At 42.1% G+C, this 15,531-nt stretch overlaps 1 protein-coding gene across 2 annotated transcripts; it reads right to left on the reverse strand.

Moving 5' to 3' along the window:
* Positions 1-1,474: 1,474 nt before the first annotated feature.
* Positions 1,475-7,562, reverse strand: ist1 (IST1 factor associated with ESCRT-III). 2 transcript variants are annotated; one of them, XM_072660762.1, is made up of 10 exons: positions 7,457-7,562; positions 6,219-6,319; positions 5,951-6,131; positions 5,768-5,855; positions 5,513-5,596; positions 4,721-4,831; positions 4,439-4,624; positions 4,118-4,228; positions 3,465-3,513; positions 1,475-3,353 (listed from the first exon to the last, which is right to left on the reverse strand). In XM_072660762.1, exons 2-10 carry the CDS (start codon positions 6,304-6,306, stop codon positions 3,187-3,189), a joined length of 1,065 nt encoding a protein of 354 aa, XP_072516863.1. In that variant the 5' UTR covers positions 6,307-6,319; positions 7,457-7,562; the 3' UTR covers positions 1,475-3,186. The 2 variants fall into 2 exon arrangements, with proteins under 2 accessions (XP_072516863.1, XP_072516864.1); XM_072660763.1 differs by having other exon boundaries at positions 6,219-6,316; positions 7,457-7,556.
* Between the last annotated feature and the right edge of the window lie 7,969 nt (positions 7,563-15,531).

Genomic DNA, 15,531 nt, shown 5'->3' on the forward strand with positions numbered 1-15,531 from the left:
ATAGACTATGCTCTATTTTTACAGCCTCTGCCCTGAAGGCCTGTTCTGAGCTTTAGAGAGCAATATGTTTATTAGAGCTGAGTCGTAATTAGCTCCATTTACTCAGTTCTTTGGACAGAAATACAAATGTGATGAATTTGTGCTTCTCAGACTCTTTTAATAAGATACAGCTCATTTCTGATTTCAGTAAATCATTTGTGTTGTTTCAGTAAATGTTGTGGCAAATCGTGTATTGCTCATATTTCCTGGTGAAATTGTAATTATAAATGTAATCAGTTGATTCACTGGTTGTTCCGCTGGTTCAGATCCTGGCCTGATTTGCTCTTGCTCATATATCTCACTTTCAGCATTATAGCATTAGCCTTTCATTCCAGATGACAGGAGCTCCACAAGCAGCCCACCGGAGATACATCAGCATTCTTTGGCTTTTCAGTGTCTTTTACAAGAATTTATAGGTTTAAATAATGGTCAGATAGGTTATCATATTCATATTTCCCTATTCATTTCACTGACCTAACAAATTCACCCACTTCAGTCTACAAATATAGGCTAAGCTAAATGGAGGCTACTGGCCTCTTTAAAAAGGAAGGTGCCCAAAAAGAGCCACAGCAGCACAGAAGAACCACTTCGGATTCCCTACAAATCTTTCATTGGGTGGTTCTCCTTCTGAGGAGTTGTGAAGTGTGAAGAATGGTTTCTATGGTCCAGGGAAGAAGGCTTTCTACTAGATTTTGAAGTAGCATTGCTGTGACGGTTTGACGGCATTCAGCATCAAGAGCATCAGTGAGGCCAGGATGTTGGATGATGAAACTCCCCAGCTCAGCCCAAAAGTACTGAATGGAGAACCATCCATCCTTCCAGAGAATACAGATCCACTGCTCCACAGCTCAATGCTGGGGGCTTTTTTCCCCCCCCTCTAGACCACTCTTGGCATTAGGCATGATGCAAACAGCTTCTTGGTTATCTGCTCCAAAAAGCAGATAGAGTGTCAATATTGCATTGGCAGTACTTCTCCATAGGGCCTAGACAATCTGTTTGTGTGTCAGCAGTGGGTGCAACCTAAAATAGCTAAATGCATTCATTAGAAGGGGTGTCCACAGACATTTGGACATAATGTGTCTAAGGTGTCTGTTTATTTCCTTGAGCTTCTTAAGCTCTGTGGCTGGACTGGAACACAGCAGCTGATGGGACAGCAGTGCCCTCTAGTGCTTATTTAAAGCTTGCTTCTTTAGTTTTGCTCGGATACTACATAGGCAATGAGGCCTATTTTGTTGACAGATTTCTGTTAGATGAGGCTCGCAGCTCCAGTGTAAAACTATAGAACCCTCTTGCCTCAGTCAGTCATCTACATTTGTGGCTTGGGGAAAAAGTGTGAAGTGAACAATTCAGTTAACTTGCAGCTTCTCTCACAAGCCAGAGCCACCAGCAGGCCCTTAGATTCTTAATGGAGAAAAGAACACCTTCCAACAAATCATTCAAAGTAGTCCTTTAATAAAATCATTATTTAGGAGTAGCGTGAGAAACATTATGAGCAAATATACTTTTATTAGATGACCATCTGATATGCTTCCAATACATGTTAAAATCAGAACCAAGCATTCCCAGGCACCCCCCCCCCCCCTATTGCTCCAATAGCCAACATCAGGGGAGGCCTTGTTGTGCAGTAGTGTTACGGTCCTCGCATACAGAGGGCAAAAATAAAGAGATGAAAAACAAAAACTAAAAAGCAATAAACACCAAATAGTAAATGCAGAGCAACTATACATATAAAACATTATCGACCAATCCTCCTGATGTTAACGACCATCACAAACTCAATCCAGAAGCAATGAGAATTTATATAAACAAACAGAAAACATGAAAATAAAATTAAAACCTTCACCGAAGAAAAGGCTAACAATATACAGTTAGCGATCTGAAGGTCTTTCACTGCACCAGCTGACGGTATGGTCACGTCTCACAGGCCGAGGAGTAGAATGGCAAGGCCACAGATGAGGAAGTCAGAACGAAGGCAAATGAAAATGCAAACGCAGCGGGGCAAGAGCGCAAAATATACTACAAGGAGTGTGATCTACTCTGGACCTAAACTGGCTACATTCAACAACCCTCCACAGTTTTACAATCTAACTTAACATCAATCAGTGGCTCTCCTCCCTCCCAACTGTATAGCAGTCTTTACCACAACATGCTCTCCAAACTGAAAGTGAAACTCTTAATAACTTGAACGTTTACGCCAAAACACAAAATGAATTAGTCAGTTCAATCTGAGAGCCAGCAAAAGCAGCTAGAGCAACACTTCTTTGCCAAATGGCATCTGGAGATTAATAAATAATGGACCTGGGAGAAACAAAATAGAAAAATTAACTGATGCATGTCTGCCAAAACCTTCAGCGGTCTACAACTCCTCTGGTGGTGAGGTCACTCCGCACACATTCTGCAAGTCATTCCCACATGACATTAGATAAGCCCCATTCAGGAATGACGTAGTGCAGGGTGACTATATAGGTCATTGAGAATGATCCTACCAACATACTGGGTGTTCTCAAAGACAACTGGTAAAACCAGCCTGTCCTTTTTACTTTAGGTTACTGGAAAAGACTGACGAATTCCCTTGAAACAGACTAACGCCACAAAGGTTCACGTTTTTGGTTTAAATTCGTGATTTATAAGTAATGTCGTTCTGAAATCACACCAGGAAAACAGCCATACATCTTTGAACGTGACAGCACTAAAAGGTTAAATGACTATGTGGTCATACCACCACCTGGGTGTGGTTGGCTATACTACATTTACAGATAACTAACTTCGTCTCGTTCTCAGAAAGGCATTCAATGCAAAGTGCTTAAAAAGGGGTTTCTATATTTCTTTGCTTTCAATAGTTTGTGAAAAGTCTGAATTATGGTGTACAAATTTCCCACCCGTATAGTCTGCAAATGTTCAACCTCACAAACGCTGACGCATCCTTCATTCCAAGTTATGATTAAAATACTAAACCTCCACCAGAAGTACACCAGAAAGACACCACTGTGTTTTTGAATGAGGTAAGGTTACACAGATGTCTGTAATGATTAGAAATCATTGCTGCAGATGAAGATTTGGGTAGACTGATATCTGACCAGGGCTCTTTCCATCTCCTGAAGGTTCCGTCAACAGGATATACAGTGGGTACAGCGGGCATCTGAGGGATTAGGTCTTCTTCTTCAGCTCCTCAAAGCGTCGTGACAGGTCGTCAAAGTCAATGTCGTCCGAAGCGGTGGTGTTCCCACCCAAGGAGGAGGCAGGGAGCGTGTCAGGAACAGAGGGCAGCTCGGGAAGTGCGTTGTTATCGTAGATCTGGGAAGATGGGCCAGGGCCTGCAGAGTGGAAGCAGAAGCAACAGGTTGGAAGAAATAAAACCAGGATAATGATCCGGTCTATGATTGTGAGTAACGGTGGTCTCTGGTAAGCACGTTACTTGGACATACCTGGGATAACCTGGGGAGAATCAGATGGATGGACAGCCAACTCATCAATCTTCAAGAAAAAGCAGCAGAGATGTTAGAATTCTCAACATTTATTGATATTGCTCTACACAATCTTACAGTTCAGTCGATGTTTGGGTTAATGTGTTATTTCATGTAAAGCCTGTGGAACAGGATTCCATAGCTTAACATTCCAGAGCAGACCCATGCTTGAGCAGCAAAACAACCCAGACATTCCTGAGAGAAACGTCAGGAACGTCACACAGTGCAGATAAATATATGCAGCCAGTCTCTAGCATGCAACCTAGAGGCTAGATGCATACACTCTTCTTGGGAAAAACACCTCCGTGTACAGTTCTGAATCCCTCATTAGGGTGCAAGCGACCCACTTTAAATGTATCTAGGGCCCATAATACTTAGTGTTAATCCCAAGTACCTACAGGTTTTAGCCCCTCAAACAAACGAGACAAATAACAAGGTACATCTCTAGGGGTTAGTTCAATGTCAGACTTCATTCAACCTGCTCCCTGAGTGAGGAAATAAAGAATTGCCTGAAAGCAGATCCAAGCAGCAGGGAATACAAACTATAATAAACTCCTCTTCCCTGAAAGGCGAACAGCTCGTCCCGGTCTGTCTGGAAGGTTGCTTGAACTTACAGACTCGTAGGTGGGCGGGCAGCTGGGAAGCTGCGGGGGCTGCCCTCCTCTCACCGGAGGCTGGAAGTTGCTAAAGCCATCATAGGTGCCAACTGGACCATTAAAGGGCTCCTGCAGACAAAATGGGACAGTTTAGCTGCATGCTACACTACGGCAAATTTAACATTACAAGAGGAAAATTTAGTCCATCTGGAAAATCGCCACAGCTGAGGCCATGAATTCAGTTTCTGGATTTAGCAAGTCCTGGTAGTTAACTGCACAGTTGCAGAAACAGAAACTGGTCTATGGTTCCTCCGTGATTGGCAGAAAACATTTACTTACGGCTCCTTTGGGTGGTGGGTAGTTAAAGGCTGAAGGCATCGGCATAGGCATAGGCATAGGCATGGGCATGGGCATAGCAGCAGCAGGAGCAGTGAAGCCTCCGCCACCTCCACCTCCACCACCAGGCTTCTTGAAGTCACTGTCCACATCTATGAGGTCGGCCTCCTCCCCTTGGCAGACTTCTGGCTGTAAATGTAGCATTAAACAGAAATAGGCAGTCTCAATATCTGTACATCTAACTGGATATCTGAAGCACTGGAGAATTGAATTTGTGAGTCTTACCCGAACCATGGCGTCAGGTTCATAAGGAACATTGTAGTTTTTTGCAATCTCAATGAGGTAACGCTCCACCAGGATTTTAGGTGGGGCCTCCACACTCAGTTTGTGCATGAGCTGGAAAAATAAAGGAGCAAAAACATAAGGACTAAATTATGCCAAAGGGTCCAGATCTTATATTTACTTGTTTATGTATTTATTTAAAAAACAACATATCCTGCAGTCTTAAAAAAACAGTTTTGCAAACATAATGATCACTTACTACAGACACAGTCGATCAACCAAGACATATTCTCCAAAATGTATTTATTTTTTGTTTTTATGGACTAAAGTAAGTCATACGGTTTGCCAAACCACATTGACTTGTCTGTGCCTATTAAATGAAGATTTGTAGGGGTTTTGAGTTGGTTGAGAAATTGGTGAGCGTTAGCCTATTGTTATCTTCTTTCCCAAACCAAAAAAGAAATAATAATCTGATACCACACATGTATTGGCCAATGGACTGTATCTGGAGGCCATTGATAACTGTACATTTATGACAGATATTTGTAAGTGACCTCTGTCCTGTACTAGGCTTAAACACATTTATAAATTCAGTGTAGGTGTGTTGGGCTAAAATGCTGTAGCCCAATGGACAGTTATATAGAAAAGGGTTCAGAAAACACTTAGTAGAAACAATAGTTTCTGTATCTTTAACAATGCCTTCATACTACATGGTTTTATACACTGATAATGCATCAATTTCAATGACATGGGCCCTTTAACATTCATTATACTCAGTACAAGCCTGCATCATACTCGGTCATTGACTGTCCCAATTTGGTTTGTCCTACAAAGCTTGCCGTACTCCTTGCTGTATTTGGCACACAGCTGGTCTGAAACCTATGAAAGAAAGAACAGGTATAACTGATCAAATAGTGAAAAAGAAAATTGTGAAAATACAAGACTCAATCAAATTACTACCACTACTACTACTACTAATAATAATAATAATAATAATAATAACAACATTTTATTTATATGGTAAATAATTATTGAGGGTCCAGTGCTCACAATTTTCAGTTCTGAGACTTCTGACTGCAGTCGTGGAGCAGCCCAGATGAGGGTGGACACGGCCTCCTGAAGGCCAGGGTCAAGTTCTCTGTGGAAGATGAAAGGAATGTCAGGTAAGGAACCAGACACTGGTGTGAGAACAGTAATAGTACTGTTTGTCAACTGCCTGCCTATGAAACCCACTTCATGGACTGGATTAGGCCAAAACGGGCCAGCAGCAGATCACAGTATAGCTCCAGGATCTCCATTGCCTCCACCAGATAGTCTTCTCTGATGATATGCTCCACTCTGATCCGTGCTCGCTCATCTTTCCCAGCGGACAAGTAGTCAGCAATCTCCTTACGTGCCTTCTGGGCCAATTCAGCTGTAGATAGAGAAGAGAGAGAACCAGAGTTAACCCATGTGGACCTGAAAGAGAGACATTTAGTCAAGCAGTAGTAAAAAGACTCACTTTTCTTCTTCTCAAGGAGTTTCAGACGATTTATGACGAGTCTGAGATTGACCCGCAGCCTCTCTGCTTTGAATCCACCACCAAGCATGATGGACAGACTGCTGCGGATAACGCAGAGGAGAGAATGCAAGAAGATGACCATTATCAGAGATCAGCAACAGTCAAACGGCTAACTAACCTTTCTACTAATCCCCTTAGGAACACATACACCGTGCCTAATACAGAGTGACCCCCTCCCCCCACCCCCCCCTTGTGCCGCCACATCAGATCTGACCATTTGAGGCATCATGTGCTATCTGGCATCAAGACATTAGCAGCAGATCCTTTAAGCCCTGTAAGGTGTGAGGTGGGGCCTCCATGGATAGCACCAATGAGCCTTGGGCACCCATTACACTAGTTGTCCTTCCTTGCAGCACTTTTGGGTTTCCTGATGTTTCAGAGAGGTTCTGACCCAGTTCTCTAGCCATCACAACCCATCATAAGCTTGCCCATTTTTCCTGCTTTTAACAGCTTCATCATCTTCAAGAACCGACTGTTCTCTTGCTGCCTAATATATCAGATGAAGACAGATGAAGCTAGCTAGCTACTGTAGATAAGATGGTCATGAACATTTGTCCCTTGCCCTGTCAGTGGTGCTAATGTTATGGCATCAGTGCAATATATATATGTATATATATATATAGCTAGCATAAGTGCTAGTGTCAACTGGCTAGCTAATTAACAAAGGACATAAATAGAAGGTAGCTATAACTAACTAGCCCCATTAAACAGGCATATGCCAAACAACAGTGCCCCAGAGGCAGATAGCTAGCACTTGCTAGCTGGGAAGCTAACTAGCTAGCTAGCTAACTAGCGCTAGCCAGCCAGCCAGCTAAACAAATAGCGAGCTAGCTAGCTCCCAAAACAAGACACAGTGATCCAATTCTCACATAAATACTTAACTAATAATCCATTTACAGCAACTGACACCAGACTAAACCGTAAAACATCGAGAAAGGCATGGTAATCTCGACGTAAACAACAACAACACCAAAAAAGTAAACACCCCCTACTCAGCACAACCAGGAAGAGCTAGCGCTAGCTAACTATAGCTACTGCTAACCGGCTAGCCAGGCAGCTAACGCCAAAAGCAGGAAGTAAACAAAGAGCAAAACAGACTCGCGAGGCAGCTAAACATCTCTGCATGACTCTGATAAAGAGTTACTCGTAGATCAACCCTGGATAGTGGCCATATTTACCCTTCGACGCTGCCTCTAAAACCCCGGAGTTCAGCTTATGTCGCGGTTCCTGATGAAGGGGCGCCTTTCCTGGTGTTCAGTTCCGCCCAGAGCGCAGCTTCGCCCATGACGCGCCGCCTCACATGAGCGTCTTTATGGAAACAGCCAGTCAGCTGGGAAACTCCCCGAAACCAGCCCAGCACGCTTCATCCCCCATCCCAGCAAATACATCTTTAGATGGAGAATGCAGGGCGTGTTTACCTGGTTCAGGTGTTTTAGGGACTCAAGAAGTGGACAGGCTGAGGGTCTGGAGTGAAAACACCTGCCATGATTCAACAGATCAGGACTGAGGACTCAGAGTTGGGCAGAATAATTTAAATAAATATAATATAATATAATATGATATGATATGATATGATATGATATGATATAATATAATATAATATAATATAATATAATATAATATATAATAATAATAATAATACATATATTATATATACGTTTTGTAAGATAAGATAAGATAGATAAGATAAGATAGTCCTTTATTAGTCCCACAGTGGGGAAATTCACAGTGTGACAGCAGAAAGGGATAGCAAGACACTCAGTTACAAAAATGTAGATGTAAATGTAAATAATTTACACTATATACACAATATAAATAAGAATTTAAAAAGCAATAAACAATATTATTTACAGCAAAAGACTCTTAATTGCATATGGGGGGGGGGTATTGCACATAGTATTCCCTGAACATGAACATGTGTGTGTAGTTAAGAGTGTGTGTATGTGGTCCGCTGGGAGCAGTGCTGGTTGTGCAATGAATATTTATGAATATTAGTTAGTTAGAATATTAGTTACCTATTAATATTAGTTACCTATGAATATTTATGAATATTAGTTATGAATTATTAATATTTTGAAAGGTATGAGTGGTGTTTCAGGCCTGAATGCTCTTTGAATGGGGCACGATACAGTACAGTTAGTTATGGTACCAAGCTCTACCTATTCTGCACTGAAGATTTAGCCTCTTTGGTGGTACTGTACATTATACTATTAGTATAATGGCAATAAAACTGAACTAAACTGAAATGAATTGAATCAAATCAGTGCAGAAATCATTCATGTAAAAACAAAAAAAAATAGGACACCACCATAAAACATCAGGGCAAAACAGCCCGAGAGTAAAAAGGTGCACTTAATTGTACTTAAAATACACTGAAATATGTTAATAAATATACTAGTCGATTTATGTACTTATATAAATATAATATATTATTTTTTTAAAATACATAAATACATTAGTACATTTTGATCACTTAAAAATATGATATATAGTATTTTTATAAATGCATTACTGTATACTAAGTATATCTAAGCAGCTACCTTTAGTTAAAATGTAGTTTTATTTAAATAGACTTATAAATACCTATACAAGATTTCTGTGCTTAAAAACAACTACTACAGTAATTCACTCAAATCACACTTGCAATGTTGCATAAAATGATGCAACTTGGCTTTCTGTTCAAAACCCTGACGCTGGCCCACAAAGCCAAGAAAGGAGCAGCCCCTCCGTACTTGATGGCAGTGGTCAAAAGCCGTTCTTCACCAAGAGCCCTTCCAGCTTCAGGTACGGCTCGGCTCGACCCACCATCCCTCAAAATCCACGCAAGACAAGCGTCCAGACTGTTTTCTGTCCTGCACCGAAGTGGTGGAACAAACTTCTCCTGGGTGTCCAAACAGCAGAGTCACTCACAGTCTTCAAACACAGACTGAAGACTCACCTCTTCCAGAGTACAAACTAGCTGTGATCCTAAACGTAATTTTTCCCCAAATAAATGAACCTAAAAAACATATCAACATATCACAAAAAATCAGTATTTGGAATCGTAAGCCCTGTATCGTGATACATCTGGTATCGCCAGGCTCTTGCCAATACACAGCCCCGATCAGTGCCATACAGGTCACTACCCTGACATTTCAAAGGGGGCTTGGCAGATGAACAGAATTCATGGTTCTTCAGTGACAGCAGTTTGTGCTGTTGTGTTCTGACCAGCAAACCATGTCCAAACCATCCCATGATGTTTGACCGTTGATATGATGTTCCTACTGGGAAATGCAGTATCAAGTTTAAGCCATTAATAAATGGTCTGTCCCTAAAACCTAGAGGTTACTTGGCCACTTAATCAAGGTGTTGCTAGAAATGCTAAAGCAGCACTGCTGATTTATCGCCTGTGGGACAGTTGCATGCTGCTGTGGCCCTCCAGGACTGGGGTTTGACACCCACTGATTCAATTAAGCTGTTTGGTCCATAAATCACTTAAATCTCAAACCACAGTGTAATTTCTTGCCTGGGCTCTGATTTACACTTTTGAGAGTGTTTGAGAGATCCTTTGTTGATAAAGTGATGTGAGGCCTCAGGCACCTTTTACGCTGTGGAGACGTGGCTCTCGAGCTGTGCGGCTTTCAGTCAGTTTAATGCTTTCGTTTGTTTGAGAAATATGCAAATAAGCGTTCGGTGGTGTGTAACCTACCAAACCACGTTTGTGGGAGTATTAAAGGACCCTCGCATCAATCCAAGCTTGTGACTGAAGTCTGCAGAAGTGCCAAGAGAGCGGTCTGCCAAGAAAGAGACGTGGACAGTTGGGATCCCACCTGGTCGGTGCTTTGCTCCAGACAGCATCATTCCACAGCAGACTTCACTGAGAGAAGATAAGGACATTTTAGTCCAGTGTAGGGAAGAGCAGAGGTAGACAATGATGATTTATGAAACCTTGCTGTTTTTGCTGTTATGTTACTGTCTATTAATATATATTTATTAAAACCATCTGCTTTGGGACCTCTATTGATCACATCAGTGAGCCTTAGGTGCTCATGACCCTGTCGCTATATGGTTCTATCTGGGACACACTTCTTAATCATTGAATGTAGCTGTTTCATGCAGTCTCATTGGCCAAAGGCGTCTCAACTCAAGCACCTAGCCATGCAGTTTGCCTTTCCACACATTAGTGAAAGAGTGGGTGGTTCTGAAGAGCTCACTGAACTCCAGCGTGGTTCTCTATGTAATAGGAGCCACCACTGAAACAACAACACGGCTGGTGAAATTCCTCCCTCCTAGATCTTCCACCATCAGCTGTGAGTGGTAGTATTTAGGAACCACAGCAGCTCAGCAAGATCACGTAAAAATACAGAGCGGGGTCAGGGCCGAGTGCTGAGCTCAGAGCGCATAGTGCAAAAAAGTCTCCAACTCCATATTAATGCCTATGGATTTAGAATGGGACGTTAGAAAAGCTCCTGTAGGTGTAATATGCAGGTGTCCAGATACTTTTGTCCATATAGTGAGAGTGTTAAAAGTGCTGTTAAGAGTGCTGTGCCTTATTCCTACCCCTGGTTTGGAATAAACTCGGCCTGGGACGTCACAGGTGCCCCATGACAGGGTTTGTGGCTTGTAGAAATTAGCGAGCACACCAGTCAGTTGCAGCAGATCAGTGTGACATGATCGCCATGGGCAAAGATTGCGAAAACAAGATGGGCAAAGATTGTCCAAAAGGGCATGATAATAGGGTACCGGGCGAGGGTGGTAGCATTGAAGGTGCAGTGAAGGGGTGAGAATAGACTTCTTGCACATTGAGTGCCTCCCAATGGCATAACAGTGATGTTCCATGAACTATTCATGCCAGAGGAGAACGACAACGATGATATATACCATTTCTGACCCAGAACTCCTTTTGCCTTTACCACAGTGTATAAATATCAGGTTGTATCGCCCCCTATTGAGTAGATTTTATCAGATACTTGAGTGTGGTGCACCTTTAGTACAGGTACACCCAGTACCCAGGTGCAGTCCTCAGCATTAAGTGTGTTTTTGCCTGTAAACCGCTGTACACCATTAGAATCAATTAGAACACTAATACACATAACTACAGTAATCAGTACACAGGTCAGACTGTGCTGTTCTTCAGTTATTAGAAGAGCACAGGTTCGAGTGCTGATCTTCTCTGTGAACCCCAGTCAGTCACTGTATGGATTTGTTCATTTCCTCCAGCAGCTCATCTGATCTACTTTTTAAAAAAGGGCCTGATTAGATAAACTAGATGCTGGATGGGAAGTGATGTACAAGTCGAATTGCTAAGCTAAATTACTGGATATCAGCACACTTAGCTTTTGATGGATCAGAGAGGTGCCACAAGGGGGCGCCAGTCATTCACGCAAAGCAGCAAAGCTCAAAGCTCAGTCTTTGACAAGTCAAAATATCTCAGCACAAATAAACATTTCTCTAATGCATTAAAAAGACAAACCTTAACTGGTGTAAAATTAAAATCACGTGATTTTGTGCATTTTGGCACGGATGCTTAGCTCTGTTTAATGCAAATGAGCTGTGTTAATTAGTGGATGGGGAAACTCACAGTCTGTGGATACACTCTGTCCACAGGCCAGAACATTTTGAACAGAAATTAAATATTTATAGGCTTTTTTTTTAGCTAGGGAGCTGGAGAACTAATTAGCATACTAACAGGTTATATAAAACTGCTAAATTCATTTATGCGCATGTAACATTTATATTTCACATTTTTAAAAACGATGTTCTGCATAAATTAGTCAATTTCAGCTACATTTGACCCAGAAAGTACAAGAGAGCGTTTCATTCAGTGAAATATTATTATTAGTACTATCATATAAAATGTGTTATATTCATTCTATTCATTTTTACTTATTTAGTTGTGTTTATGATATTAATATTATTTCAAATAGCCTTTCAAGTGACAAAAATAATAAATTCTCTGCTTTAATTCAATCTTTTATGCATGGATTATTGAAAAGCATACTGAAGTTTTCATTACTCAGAATGTTATATCTAATTATTGCTCTTTGTAAAAGGTTGAATGAATGTGGAGTTCATCCATTACAGCAGTTATGCAGAACTTTGCTATGAACTTGCCGTCTCCTCTCTAATTCATCCCAAAGATGTTCAATCAGGTTAAGGTCAGGACTCTGTGCAGGCCAGTCAAGTTCTTCGACTCTAAACTCGTTCATCCATGTCTTTATGGACCTTGCTGTGTGAACTGGTGCGCAGTCATGTTGGAACAGGAAGTTGACCCAAATTTCTCGGTCTGCTGAAGCATAAAGAGTTCCTTTCACTGGAACTAAGGGGCCGAACCCAACTCCTGAAAAACAACCCCACACCATGATCCCCCCTCCACCAAACTTTACACTTGGCACAATGCAGTCAGACAAGTACCGTTCTCCTGGCAACCGCCAAACCCAGACTCGTCCATCAGATTGCCAGACGGAGAAGCGCGATTCACCACTCCAGAGAACACGTCTCCACTTCTCTAGAGTCCAGTGACAGCGTGCTTTACACCACTGCACCCGGCGCTTTGTATGCCGCTACTTTCCTCTGAGCAAAGTTGGCAACACTGCACACAGAATGACTGGCAACTGTAGCTGATGGCTAACCTGGCTCCAGTCTCTTCAGCTTGCTAACAGCACATCGAGAGGACACAATGAGAGGTCAGCAACATTATGCGGTAGGACATCCTGTAGGTTTTTTGGTTGCAGTGTTAAAACTATGGTATAATATGCAGGCTTTAGTGCCGTTAACCAGCCAGCAACCAGAATCAGAGCTCATCAGATTTTTATTTAGAGTTTTAGAGAAAAGATAACAGGCCCCAACCAAAGATACTTACTATTATCACACCAAGGTCTTACTTCTTAGTTCACGTTCTTACTTAGTTACTTAAAACTTAACTTAAAAAGCACCTACATCCTACTCAGATCAGGCCTAGCTGAACAAGACAGAACTGGATGCAATAAAGTACAGAGATGCTCAAGCTATTGATCTGACCACAGCAATCGCCAATGTCCTGAATCTAATTACATGGATAGGTCCTGAAAAGACCTACTGTCCTACTGTCATTTTATTTTGCCTCCAAGCCTCCATGACTGAGTTACTGAGACAAGTGCTCTAATGGGCTGTTTGATATGATGCTGACATGGTGTCCTGTCACAGCTGGGTGTGTGAGAGCGTAGAAGGACGTGAAGCACCCTGTCATTGAAACTCAGCTTTGGGGAAAGGAATAGATTCCTGCACACACAAAGCCAGTATGACTGTGATCCCATTTACTCCAATACGATCTCACACACCTGCACGATAAACAATGTAATATAGCTTTGCTGAGTCGTGATTTGAATTGATTTCAGATAATCCTGGCGCTTGTGAATTTCCTCGGGGAAGTAAACACCCTGAGCGAAGCCTACAACAGCAACCCAGTCATCTGTTTGTGCCCATTCGTCATGAGCCAGATGTGCTTATGGCCACTTTAACACACAAGGCCAACCAGGGCTACACAAGCGTAGAGTATACACACTGTATATCATTGCTGTTGATATAAAAAATAAAAAATGGCAACTTTACAGGAGAAGGAAACAACATTCTTCCCTTGCAATGGAAATGAATGAGAACAGATGCAGAACTAGGCAAAGGATGGAGCACTGTTCCACTGTGACATATAGAGGCTGTGTTTACTCAATTAAAACAAGCGACAGCATGTGTAATTTGGCATAATAATGTACATTTGCATAAGACCAAGTAATTTTCTTGCCTCATCCAGGAATATAATTTTTCACTTCCCTCACATTGACTTAGGACATTGACCATAAAATTGCATTAGTGTGGCTTTGGGCTTTTTACTTCGTATAGATACAATAATAATGGTAGCTCTTCATTTCTTGCTTGATTATAATTCATGAAGAATTGAAATACAAAATAATATGAGCGAATCAAAAATACACACACTTATACATGCCTGCATTGCCTGCAGGGGAGCCTCAGTACTCCAACATGAGCCTTTCTGAAAGTGTGGGGCCTTTAGAGGAGTGCTGCTTGCTGGAAAGGACTACTGCAGTGAGGGGATCGATGGGAACGCCACTGCAGTAAAAAAAAAGGCCACATTGTTGCTCCTCTGTGTCCTCAGTTGTCCTTCATCAATCATAGGAAAACCTCAGAGGGTCTACGGAGCTACATCTTGTACATGCTAATTACTTCTTCAGGCTTTGAGGAAAACTAAAAGAAATGTCCCAAGCTCCTGATACTAGTACTAGAGGTTCTTCAGGACCAAGGTCGGAAACCTAGGGCCTATTGAATGTACGCAACTGTGTGGAGGCAGCAAGTGAGCAACAGAGCAAGGAGAGGGGACGTTCTTAGCAGTCCATGGAACAATTTTATGCTACATTTTTTAATTAGATGTGACTTCTAGTTCGAGAGGAGCCCCATCCTTGTCGATGCCCAGGGCATCAAAATAATTTCATCTGCCTCTGAGCACATGATGGTCAGGAATGAAAGGAGGAGCAATACAGTCACATCAACAGCACTAGCACTTAGGCTTGGATGATAACGATGGTTCAGGCAATTTGATTGGTTGTGGATCAGGGTTTTCTTCACCTACCAAATTGACACATGGTAAGTGGACTGGCTATGCTAAATTGGGTGTGTGTGCTACCCTGCGATGAAGTGATGGGTATTCCTGCCATGTGCATGATGATTCTGGGTGTACTCCACGACACTAGAATTCCCTGCTCTTCTCTAGAGCCCCAGAGATTGCACGATGGCCTACACATCCAATCCCTTTCTTTTATCTAGAGGCTCAAGAATGAGCGAGATGTTCCAATCCAATCTGTCCAACATTCACCATGGTCACAATGGTTCATTACCATTGGTTTTGTGTCCAATACACTGCGGATCACAAACTGTCAAGGCTGCATTGTCAAGTTTTTGGACTGGCATTAAAGTCCAACCTCTGTGGCTTGGGGATCCCTTTGTTTTTTTTTTGTTTTTTTGGAGTGCAAATAGAAAAATCTACTGTGGACACTTTCTTCGGTGTAGGTAATGTGTCAAGGGATGGGCGAGAGCCTGTGGGTAGAGGAGAAAAAGGATGGCGAGGGAGAGATAGATAGAGGGAAAGTGATTGATCTTTTCCATTTCAGCTACTTAAGTCAGCCCTCCTGCCTCTCTGAGCTCGGCATGAAATCCTGAGGGGACCAAATCAGCTCTGACAAAACTGGGCCAGGCTGTTCCAACATGCAGACAGGAGCGAAGCAAG

Source organism: Salminus brasiliensis, chromosome 17 (assembly GCF_030463535.1).
Source record: "Salminus brasiliensis chromosome 17, fSalBra1.hap2, whole genome shotgun sequence".
Lineage (NCBI taxonomy): Eukaryota > Metazoa > Chordata > Actinopteri > Characiformes > Bryconidae > Salminus > Salminus brasiliensis.

What these genes read in the sequence shown, in the direction of transcription:
- ist1 (XM_072660762.1), bottom strand. Translation starts at nt 6,306, where the DNA reads ATGCTTGGTGGTGGATTCAAAGCAGAGAGGCTGCGGGTCAATCTCAGA. An exon ending in ACTCCTTGAGAAGAAGAAAA is followed by an intron (nt 6,132 to 6,218) that starts GTGAGTCTTTTT and finishes CTCTATCTACAG; the next exon opens with CTGAATTGGCCCAGAAGGCA. An exon ending in TTGGGACAGTCAATGACCGA is followed by an intron (nt 4,832 to 5,512) that starts GTATGATGCAGG and finishes TTATTTTTCCAG; the next exon opens with CTCATGCACAAACTGAGTGT.